This window comes from Hypanus sabinus, chromosome 27 (genome assembly GCF_030144855.1).
Source record: "Hypanus sabinus isolate sHypSab1 chromosome 27, sHypSab1.hap1, whole genome shotgun sequence".
Classification (NCBI taxonomy): Eukaryota; Metazoa; Chordata; class Chondrichthyes; order Myliobatiformes; family Dasyatidae; genus Hypanus; species Hypanus sabinus.
Window position 1 is genome coordinate 29,345,213 of NC_082732.1, and position 12,493 is coordinate 29,357,705.

Below are 12,493 nucleotides of genomic sequence, written 5' to 3' on the forward strand. Positions count from 1 at the left end.
ACAACTGCAAGACGTGCACCAGACTACTGTTTGTCTATTACAGCTCAGCAATTCCCTGAACACTAATAAACAAACTTCAAAACCCAAGCCTTTATACCTCCTGGAACTGAACCCTTAAAGTGCATTGAGTTAGAATGCAGAATGAAGTGTACAGGCTACCGAGAGAGTGGAGTGAAGGTAAACGATAAAGTACAAAATCATAACAAAGTAGATGGTGAGCCCAATAGTCCACTTTATTGTACAAGAAGTCCATTCTAGATTCTGAAAACAGTAGGATAGAGGCTGACGTTGAGCCTGGGGGTATGTTGTTTCAGGCTTTTGCATCTTCTATCCAGTGGTAGAGGAGAGAAGAGAGAATGTCTGGGATGGGTGGTGTCTTTGATTATACTGGCTGCTTTACTGATTCAGTGAGAAATGTAGACAGAGTCCTAGAGGGAGGGCTGGTTCCTGTAATGTTCTGAGCTGCATCCAGAACTCTTTGCAGTTTCTTTTGCTCATTTGAAGAGTAGTTGCCATATCAAGCTGTTGTGCATGCAGACAGAACGCTTTCTGTGGTGCATGAATAAATTGGTAAGAGTCAGTGGGGCCATGTCAGTGATAATGAATCAGAGTCTGATTCTGACAAGGTAGTGCAGCAAGTAGAGCTGCTGCCTCACAGCTCCAGCCATCAGGCTGCAGCCAGATCTCCAGTGCTGCCTATTGGAGTTTGCACATTTTCTCTGTGGCTGTTTATATTTCCTCTGGGTGCTCCAGATTTCTCTCATATTTCAGAGCATGTGAGATAGCAGATAAATTGAGCCAACTTTTTTGGTGAGTGATAGAATCTGGAGGAGTGTTGATGGGAGTGTGGGGTGAATAAAATGAGATTTGTATTCATTATTCTTGGCACAGACATGATGGGCCAAAGGGCCTGCTCCTATCCTGTATGCCTCTGGTAACCATAACTTAAAAAGTAATTTGAAAATCACCAAAGTGTAGATCAAATGAACTTTTTTTATTATTAGGAACTGTTGGCTGACCTTTATATGCATATATGCATGTTAAATATGAAACTGTACCAATGTGCTTCTTCACTGAGTAGTTGGTCAAGTTTCTGATTGTTGATGAAAAGTTTTTTTTACCCACATGGGATAGGACGGAGAGAGAAAAATCAAGGAAATATTAGGTTTACTTCTGCCTCTTGTGGTGGCAGTATTGCAGTGGAATGATTGATTTCAGGAGGGTGGAAACAAGGGCTGTACACTGCCATTTGCAGGTATTATATGCCACATTTATGAATTCTTGCTTATTGGCATTTAACTGAGAGGAGACTATTGTGTTTCCAGTATTGTACCTCCTAATTCTAAATTTTAATTAAACTCCAAAACATTAATTGTGTTTTCATTTTTGCTACACCACCTGCAGGAAAGTAATTACTCTCCCTTAGAAAAAAATGTACATAAAACTTGGAAAGGTATATTGAAAATAAATAATACATTGGATGTAAGAAAAAAACCTAATAATTGTTACTGCCATTAAAAATGAATTGTGTTTTGATGTTTATGTACATCATTAATAGAAATTTAAAACTGGGCCATTGTTCTTCTTACCTTCTCAAAGGAGGATGCTACTTTACCAGATCAATAGCAAAACAATATCCACTCTTTTGTGCCTGATCTTTTTTTTACTTTCATTGTGCTTTGTAAATTTGCTTTTCACCTTCTCAATATGGATTACAAATTAGTGACCTTGCACTGAGTGTTTGAGCAGGCAGGCCCTGGTAGTTCAGCAACTCTGTTAAACCTTTTTGGATCACCTTCTAATACATGATCTTCAGCAACATTGTGCTTCAGGACTAGATATGTATTGAATCGGGCATTGTGAGTGTAAATGATCTGCTCAGGTTGATTTAAAAAATCCAGTCTTTAAAGAAAATGCTGTAGTGAAATAATCTTTTAGGAAAGATGACTTTCATTTGTTTCCCCTTGAGTGTCCATTGTTTATTTCCAGAAGTGCTAACCTTTGAAATCATTGCTACTTCCATCTAGTGCCTAGAGATTGCATCATGGTGACAGTTATATCCACCAGATGCTATGAGGTGTGGTGGATCTAAACGGATATCTGGCCAAGTGTGACTGCAGTATAATTTTATGACCAGTTTCCATTTTAAGGTTGCTGACCAATACTATTTTCCACCATGGCAACAAATCAAATCATCCTGATGGTCGAAAGTGTTAACCAAGTTTAATGTTTACTTTAGCTGCCATTTTCTCATGGTGGTCGAATAACACATTATATGCTACATTGCAAAACTAGTTAGGACATTCATTGAAAGTAAGTGGGGCATTCTGTACTATATCTCTGCCAATAGCACTTAGGGATATCTATTTGCTTTGTGTTTCTGCTCATTTTATTCATTATAAACAACAAGCATACCCAGCACCAAGGCAGATGAAGATAGGCAACATTTTTTTTTGAAAGTGTTGCTCCCTCAGAAATTTACTTTCTTCGTGATAGACCGCTTGAAGCTGAATGCAAATATAATTTCAATCTACTTGCATCCCGTAGGAATTTGGAGAAACAAGAAATTAACTTATTGAATATAATACATTTAATTGCATAACGGTACTGTCATTTTGAAATAGTTCAACTAAGCTAAAACAGTTTTGTTGATGATTTTTGTTTGTACTCAGTGCCTGAGGCTTCTTGCTTAAGTGTCCAGTGGTAATCAGCCAGCATTGATGGATACCATGTCACCATGCTCATCACTGTCAGTGCCAAGATTTTGCAAGGAAGAAATCGACATGTTGAACTTCATGGTTTTGTAATGCTTGAAGCATGTTGTCAACCAGTTGCATGTAGTTTAGTGCTCTATAGTTGCCTAGAAAATTTTCAACAATATCCTTGAATGCCACCCATGCGATTTTCTCAATTTCCGCTAGAAGTTCTTTGAATAGTGTGTCATTTGTCAACCAACAAAATTGCCTTTCTTAATCTTGACATCAGTTATTCTGTCTCAAATATTGAAATCCTTCACAGAAAAATTTGAAGCTGGTGACAGCCAATTCCATTCTTGCAATCTTGAACCCAATAATTCTGCTTTTGCCTTTGGCAGACCCAAATTTAACTTGGGTTAATCTGACCACATCATTTAACTTGGACTGAGTTATCAGATGGGGTTTACTCAACATAGAGTTCAAAATCTTTATCAGTATCAGTGTTGTTTCCCATTCCTGGCTTGTGCATCACAGCAACTTGGTCTGCATCCTCCAGATTCCATGTCCTGTTCTTCTAAGACTTCTCCTGCCATGTAGCATCTGCGTGCCCAGGCAACATTCAAGAAGCAAAATCTTTGTTGTCCAGTGTATACTTGAGACCAATCATGTCAAAATTCTTGGCATTTTTGTAGGACTTTCTTAGGGACAGAGTTTCAGGTACAACCATCATTAGTTGTTTTTATATGGATCCCTTGAATGCGCACAGGCCTAATCCGGATGTACAACGGGACCTGGACTCACCATTTCACATTAGCCATAACCCTTGCCATTGTTTGGTATTTCAGTCCTAGGAGGAGGATGGAGAGATATAGTGGTGCTGGGCAGTCAACTTGTTTGAAACATAGCTAGATTGCCAATGTAAGTACAATGGCTACAAGAGCAATTTGGGCGTAAGCAAATAACTCCCTGATTAGCTGCACCATGTGCATTGTCTATGAGATGTGCTGCAGGAACTCTGCAGAAAACTTCTGTAACTCCCCCAAATCCAATGCCACTACCACCAATAAACCAGAGTTGGGTATGAGAATGTCAGTACTTTCAAATTCTCCTCTATTCCCATACCATCCTACCTTGGAAAATACATGCCATTTCACCTTTGCTGGGTCAAAGTCCTGTATCTCTGTTATGGTGTCATTGGGATACCTTCACCATTGGTTGAAAAATGGGCCAGTGTCGTTTAGAGCAATAAATATGGCTGTGCTTTCCTGGGATTTTAAAAAAAAAGTCTTTTCTGCATTGACACATGGAATAAATTTTATTTTCCTTTATTCTATATAATTCTGTTTATTACAGAAAGAATTGAGAAATGGGGTCACTAAGCTTTTAATTTTTTTTATTCTTACTGAATTGATAAAAATCTGATTTGTTCTGGGTTTTTTTCCCTGCAGGATTGTTAGGGATTAGTGTAATTTGTACATAGAAAACTACTGAAGTTGTTTCAAATGTGTATGAATTAGTCAGTTTCACTTTGAGTCAAAGTTAGTGTTTTGTTGTACACAGTATTTATTTATAGTTGTGGGATACAAAGAAAAACTTATACTTCCGAATTGTATAATTATCCACATTTTATCTGAGGACATCTTAAACTTGACTACCTTCAATGGTAATGGACATTACTCATTTAATAGTACTTCTTAACCATTCTTTAGATTCATATATAAACTGTGCACTGAGTAATAAAGGAACTTTTATCTTGTGCATACTGTCATTGAATTAATAATTTGTTTGAAAGCCAATAAGTAAATCAGTGGGATTTTCCTTGACTATTTGACTTCCACTAACCCACTCCCCACTGAATTATGGCACTTGTGGATGATAGAGACAATCTATTTCATGTTGGAACTTAATTTGACCTTCAGAATTTATTAAGAAATTTGATTTCCTTTTTAGTCAAGTTCGAATATTTCAATGTGGTTCATTTCTCCCTCAGGAAGACTTGGTAAAAACACACCCCTTTTGTAAAATGAACGTAATAGTGCAATTTAAAAAAATTGCTTTGTGGCAATCTACCAATAATATACCTTCATTTGAAGTAAACATTTGTTTTACTTTCTTGTATAGGTGCATCAGAGGTTTAGTTTCTGTGCAATATTACTCTATGACTCTGTGAATATACTTGTTCCTTGATTTATGATATGCACTTTTTCTCTTGTCATGCTGCCTGAAGTGCCCGATACGGGAGTCCCAAACGGCAGTTGCAGTTTTACAGGTACCTGCTCCAGACAGCATGTTTCTCAATCACGTAGCTTGCTTCTATTTGTACTTAGCTGTAGCTTGCATGTGTCATATTGCTGTGTCAGTTCTCTTAGTCTGACTAATTTGCACTTGGGCCATTATGAATGACATCATTTTTGGAGCCAAATTTCCACTGCACTGTGCCTGGTAATATTCTTCTTCTTTCTATGTTTTGCAACAAAGTTGTATCATTGTAATCTTATGCTAAATGTGAACAAACTCCAATATTATTTATCTTTTAAGTTTTACATGTAAACACTCCCATCTCCCTTAGGTTAAGAAACATATTTTGTGGCTCAGATAGTAATGAAAATATATTGTTCTGTTCTAAGGACGTCTGAATTTGATCCCTGAGTTGTACTGTAATGTCAACGGAGTAACATTTGGAGCACTTACTCCATGGATGAGCGAGGGGAAAGTTGAGCAGAATTCCCACTCCCATTTGTTATCCAGTAATCTTACTGGAAATGCATGCTTGGGTGCTGCATTTAATTCAGTTGTGACATTCTGGGAATTAAATACTGACAGTACCATCTATAGAGAATAATGCTTACATAGAGGAAGTACTGGCAGAGAGGGAAATAAAAGTGCTGGAAAATGTAAGCGTTTTCAATCAATAGGGTAAAAATTGCAGGCAATATTGAAAAAATTGAGGGTTTAAGTTGGAGATGCTTTTGCACAATTATGCCTGGTGCATGCCTGTTGCATGATTTTTATGTTTGTTATGTAGCTTATCTGATAAGCATTACTTTAGTTTTATTGCCATTTTATATTATTTTGAAAGAATTTTTTTATATTTTGTGTGAGACAGTACTAATCCATATCAATTGTAGAACATTGTTTTTATGGAATGGAATATAACTAACCTTTCTTGAAGAGAGATGTCAGTAATGTTTTCTGTGACCAGCAGGTCTATCTCGTCTCCCTATGACTTACTAGAATTTGCTGACACTATTAATGAATTGTGAAATTGTAGAAATAGTAATTTCTCAGAAATTGCTAAAAAAACAATCTTATGGCATATATCACTTCAGTTCCATTATGGCACAATTTATAAATCAATATCCAATTTTTGCATGAGGGTATGAGTCTTGAGGAAACTGCTATTTTTAACAGAAGTGCAAGACTTTATCCAAATATGTGATAATTTCATTCCTGTTGGAATATTGTTTAATTATATAACTAACCTTTTGGCATTAATATTTTGTTCCCTACAGGATCAAGTACTGATAAATAAGATTATATTACAGATGGGTGCCTGATTGTTGCAATCACATAATAGCCAAAGGGCCTCTTTCTGTGATGTATGATTGTAACTGCGCAAAAAAATGTTAGGAGTACAAGAGAAGATGCACTGTAACACTATTCTCTTAAGTTTTATTGACCGTATTAGAGTGAAACTAAATAAAGGAATCTTGTGCCGTATTGTATGACGGGGCAAACATGGTCTTCCATCTGTCTCTTTAATCTGAGAAGTTCTAATAAGCTCTACAAAACTTTTGCCTGTTCATCCCTTGATGTGACTCATAAATGTCATGCGCTGTTGACTGCAATTTTTCTTCCATTAATTTTTCCTGTCACTTCAAGATTTTCGAGCTTCTCTTTCCTCAATACATGTCCCAGAAATTCCACCTGCCATTTCCTGATTGATGATACCAGTTCTCTTCTTATTCTGGCTTTTCACAACACTTTTTCATAAAAGGACCAAAATTTTAAAATTTAGCAAGCAATATACTTGTATTTAGTAGCAAAATTGTATACAGTGGTAAAAGTTGTTTAAAACTGAAGAACATGAGCAACAGAACAGAAGTAGATCATGCTAGCCCTCCAGCCTACTCTGCCATTGACTAAGATTACAATCTATTCCTCTTCCACATCTGAGTTCCATTTTCCTTGCTGTCAAAAACTCTGCTGAAATCAGTCTTGAGTATATCCCACCATTATTTTTCTGATTATCTAAAATCTGGAAACTAGAGGCCTATGCCACCATATTATTGTCCAAGCAAAGTACCATGGCTTGTGTGTATGAATTATAATACGACAGATGTTGCTAGAAAATTTAAAAAAGTTATAGTCCATTGAGTAAAAATATTTCTTCTTGTCCATCCTTTCCTTGTGCTTATGCTCGTTATTTCTAGAAAGCTAACTGACTGAGAAAACTGACTCTCAGCATCTACTTTCTCAGAATCAATGAATTAATCTATATGTCCTCTAAATTCTAGTAAGCATAGAATATTCTTAATCACTCTTTAAACAACAATCTCAATCAAATAATCAATCTAGTTATCTTAAATAGGAATTAGTTTTAACCTTGAGGCTACAGAGTATGTACACCACCTGAAGAAAGCCATAAGCCATACATATTTCCTTCCCTAATATAGCATCCAGTTTGATGCATTAATATATTAATGAAAAAATGTGACATTTTTTTGATCTGCCAAATAAATTCTATGGTAATCTGAGCTGGTTAGCATCCTACAGTGAGGAGCTCACCAACCCCCAACAACTCTTCAAAGCTGTACAACTATCGGGAGAATGAGGATAGATAGCTTCAACAACTTTGCTGAAGTCCATTATCATCCAAGAGCTTGTTTGGTACTCCATGCACCACCTAAAACTCATTTGCCCCAACATGGTATTAGAACGCCTACAAAACATTCTGATGATTCACCAACAGTATTTGGCACATGCCATCTCAAAGGACAACGTTTAAAATGTATGGGGATTTGAGCATCCTCAAATTTCCTTCTAAATTTGCAGATCTTTCTGATGTCGAAATGTATCATACTTTATCATTGCTATGTTACAATCCTGGAACTTCCTGCCTAACAATAGTGATACCTCCACTCCAAGGGCTACAGCAGTTCAGTGAAATGGTTCACTAATACTTGCTTGAGAAATTAGAGGTGGCTATTGAATGGCATGGCTAACTATCCCCAAATATTTGTAATAAATTTTAGAGAATTTCAAGAACATACTGATCTGAAATTTGGTTTGCCATTGAACATGTGGAGTAATGATTACAAAAAACCTCCTTAGATTTAGGAAAGATACAGAAAGCAAACCTGACAATTAGCAATACCTTGTAAAGCCTAAAAAATCAAAGAGCTTTGTCCATAATGAAGTAAAAAAAATGCTAGGGTCAGATAACTACACAGTTCATCGCTTGACTCTGTTTAGCAGCTTCGACTCCCTCGTATTTGTTACATCTGTTTGATTTATGAAAACTTTGCCCTTGCGGAATTCACAAATCAAGATATTAAGTAAAATTCACTCTCAAGGAATATAGAATTTCTGTGGGGAAAATAAACATAAGATTATTTTTAATTCAACTCAGATTTTGGCACATACATCAAGAAAGGTGTTCCACTATTAGAGGAGTGATAGTTTGCATTTTGGAAAATCATGATATTGACTGTTTGCAAGGAATGCAGCTACCCCACCCTCCCCAGAGTTATTAAATTGGAAGCTGTTGAGGGATGTGTTACACTCTGTGCTGTTCCACATTGCCAGGTACATAAATTGGCATTAACATGCTAACACGGAGATGGTGCCAAGGTTCAAGCCTTAGACAAGAACAATGACATTGTATGTGTTGGCTTGCACTATGTAATGCTGGGCTCTAAGCCTCTTTGAGAATATTCCTGGGAATTTGGCCAATGATTGCTGAGGATGATGTTGAACATCTGGAGTCCATGTCTTGGGAGCAGGGAAAGGACCTGTATAAATGGTGGCGTGTGCGTACCACCTCACAAATCACACACTTCCTTACCCATCACCATCAATGGTCTTATGTGTGGAAGAGCCTGCAGTTCCCACATTGAGATTTTAAGGTTAAGTTAAGGGCCTTATTTGTCACACGTGCATTGAAGCATACAGTAAAATGCGTTGTTTTTGTGTCAACGACCGCACAGTCCAGGGATGTGCAGAGGGCATTCTATAAGTGTTGTCATACTTCCGGTGCCAATATAGCATGCACATGACTTACTAACCCTAATCGTATGTCTTTGGAATGTGCGAGGAAACCAGAGTCGCAAGGTGAACATACAAACACCTTCAAGACTGAAGGAGGAATTGAACCCTGATTGATGATTGCTGGTGATGGAAATCATTGCGCTAACTGCTGTGCTACCAAACCATTGGGATTAATAGTGCTTTAGAACCCACAAATTGATAGAAATAAGTCATACTTGATATCAAGGCTCTGTCTTAAAAGAACTTAGGAGGAGAAATTGACCTTATAATCACCAGGATGATGTGCTATTTCATTCTTGATAACCTGGAAACTAGAGGCAATTCCACATAATCATTTCTGGGTTGGAATGCTTGGGCTTGTGGGTATGAATTGTAATATATCTTCTTTCCTGCAGTATCGCTAGAAGTATAATACTTGGTGATGGATGCGGTACCCAAAAGTTATCCAACATGTTCATGTCTTGACTTCTGCTAATTATCTATCAAGGTGCAACAAGGTTATTTCAGCATATCTGAGTAGAGAATCATAAACACGAGGAAGTTTGCAAATGCTGGAAATCCAAAGCAATGCACACAAGTTGCTGGAAGAGCTCAGCAGGTCAGGCAGCATCTATGAAAATGAATAGATAGTCAACATTTTGGGCCAAGACCTTTCTATTCATTTCCATAGATGCTGCCTGACCTGCTGAGCTCCTCCAGCATTTTGTGTGTGTTATCTGAGTAGAGAGCACTGTTTGGACACTGTTTCTGCTTCTTATCAAAATGTCACTTAAGGGATTTCTGTTAGCAAGTTAGTAATCCCATTGGGCTGGCGCAGGAATGAATGGATCACAATTATAAAAGCTTTATGGTTTAAGGGTAAAAATAAAAGTGGTCAAGCCTCTACAAACACTTAATGTGACATTAAATTAAATACTGTTCATAGCTGATAATCTTCACAGGCTTTAGAGCAAACGATCCTCTCAATAAAGGATTTGCAGGATATGCTTGTATTAAAGTGTTAAGTTTACACCCACTTGGGATGTCTCTTCTACTCTCATTGTTTACCAACCACAGGAAATTGTACATGTTGTAGAAGGTATAGAATCTCGGCCAGGTTGCAGAAAACGACCTGTTAGAGGACTGGTGCACGGTCTCGACCTGAGATATCAACTGCCCCTTTGCCTCCACAGATGCTGCTTGATGTAGCGTTCTTCCAGCTGTATTTTTTTGCTTCAGATTCAACATCTCCAGTCTCCTGATAAATTGCTACCTGATTACAGACTAAAAGCAGATTTGATTTTAAAAAAATCCACTTGATTAGCTAGATAGCCATGAGAGGTTTGTGTTTCTATTATATTTATACAGCATGTTTGCCAACAGCATTGTTTCCTCATTTCTGATATTGCTGGCACCAGAGGTGCAGCATCACATAAATGATGCAAGTAGGTGACGTGATCTAGTTACTCATCTTTCTATTTTTCTAGCCCTCATTCTTTCATGTGATGTGGGAATTGCTGACCAATCCAGCATTTATTGCCCAACTCAAACTGTCCCTTAACTGAGCAGCTTGCTCCTTCATTTCCGAGGGCATTTCGGAAGCAAATGAGGTGGTCTGGGGTCTGGTTAAAATCTAACTAAGTAGGGATAGCTTCTGTTTTAACCTATTTTTATTCAAATATCAGCTTTTATTGTGTATTTTAATTTAGAAAGCTTGACTTGTAAAAGTGCATCTCATACATTATTTAGAGGAGGATTCTCAGGTGCAAAGGTATCATTGGTGTCTCAGCAATACTAATACCACAGTTTGGGGTTGATTTACAAAGATACAGAATTTAAAAACTTTTTAAGTGTTTAAACTTGTAAGTTCAAGCCAGCAATTTTAGCCTCCAGTATTATATTAAAGAAAACCATAGTGGCCTCCAATCAATGAGGAAACCATATGGTTTTCTTTACTCTAGCAGATAATCTAAAATAACCTCCAATGAAATTGTACTTCTAGGAGAATGGAAGCAAAAGGTCCATTTATCTTGGGGTTTAGCACAGTTTTTAGCCAATCGTCGTCACCTAGTTACAAATACACGAACTCTGCAATTACAGTGAAAAAGCTGCACAGGTTTCTAAGCACTTACTTCATTAAAGGTAAGAGAGGCTGTATCCCTTTAAGCAGTAACCATTTCTTTATCTGCTACTGTAAGCTTTTAGTAGAAGAGAATGCTGTAAATAATTTAGCCACTATTTGCCAAGATGCAAGTATGCTGATAAGAGCAAATGGGCTGCATCAAGAAACCACTTAATCTAGGGGAGGGAAAGAATTTGGTACTTGCTAATTGCTTTTGACCGATGTAGAACACACCCCAAATATTAAAGAATTGTAGTAGCGTCTTGCAAACCCTATAAATGTGCATTCCCAGTTTTAAACCAAGCAGTTGCTCTAGAAATTTGGTGAGTTTTTTCTCTTTACTTTTAATAAAGCTGTATTTAAAATGACAGAGTGGATTATGCAGATAGTGTATTTTCTTGAATGAATGCGTACGTGCTGGTTTTTATGCCATTTTCCTTTACCTGATGTTATAAAGTATTTATCAAGAGTATAGACTTCGTAATTAGAATCACTAAATTTTCTGTAAAAGTTTGAATAGTTCTGACTAAAAGCAGCTGCTGGAAAATGTATTGGTGCATATTAATTGCTTAACTTTAATATCCTTACATTTTAGTTAGTGTTGTAATAGAAACATCACTTCAAACTAGAAGAATAAACCTCTCCTTTTACCATAATGTTGACCATTATGTCTGGCCATCTGAGATGTGTTGCTTCTCTTTAAGGACTGTATTAATATAGAAACAAGAATTTAAATTAACCTGGCTGAAAACTACTACTCAGTAGGCTTCTCAAATTACTTTGCTGTATACATGTTACAGAACATTTTGCCATTCTTTGCTGCTTATTTATTTACCTGCAACAGCAAGCAAAACTGAGAAAACAAGACCAATTCATTTTTATTTATGTGCAGGCTTGACAACAATCTCAAATGTACTTGGTTATAGATAGTTACCAGTTATTTTCAAAATAGTACAAATTAAAACAAATTCAACTCTTCAGGCTGTTTGTGGTTCAGGTATCTTGAGGTCTGTAATGTAAGTGGTCTTTGTCAGAATTCGACATGGAGTATATTTATGAGACCAGGATATTGGTGATTATAATTTCTCTGCTGTTTTTACATTAGTGCATCTCTCGATTAGATGGAATCAACCTCTTTAAGATGGTTGAGTGCAGTTTTAAATTCAAGCCCAATTTTTTTGTCTAGAATTGAGGTTTGCTTCTATTAAATCTGGCCAACATAAATTTGAATGCATAGTATTCATAGTATGATTTGCCAAGAATAAGTCTGCTGAAAGACTTTTAAGAAAACTGAGGCAGTAGCACAAAAAATCATTAAATCATATTTGCTTCAGTTTTTGATAGCTGAAAACATAACTGTTAAATATTATTTACATTTGAAAAATAATAGTTATTTCTTAAAAGCTATGACTTTTCTGTGTTTCTG

At 36.7% G+C, this 12,493-nt stretch overlaps 1 protein-coding gene across 10 annotated transcripts in view; it reads left to right on the plus strand.

Annotated features, from left to right (window-relative positions):
* Positions 1–12,493, plus strand: part of kcnab2a (potassium voltage-gated channel subfamily A regulatory beta subunit 2a) — a 318,636-nt gene that overhangs the window by 145,926 nt on the left and 160,217 nt on the right. For 9 of the 10 annotated variants that reach the window (XM_059952120.1, XM_059952119.1, XM_059952118.1 and 6 more), the window contains one exon: positions 4,924–4,965. The exons of the other annotated variant lie outside the window; for it this stretch is intronic. In XM_059952120.1, the coding sequence (XP_059808103.1) occupies positions 4,924–4,965 (42 nt within the window). The remainder of the gene's footprint in view (positions 1–4,923; positions 4,966–12,493) is intronic. 10 annotated transcript variants of the gene reach the window in all.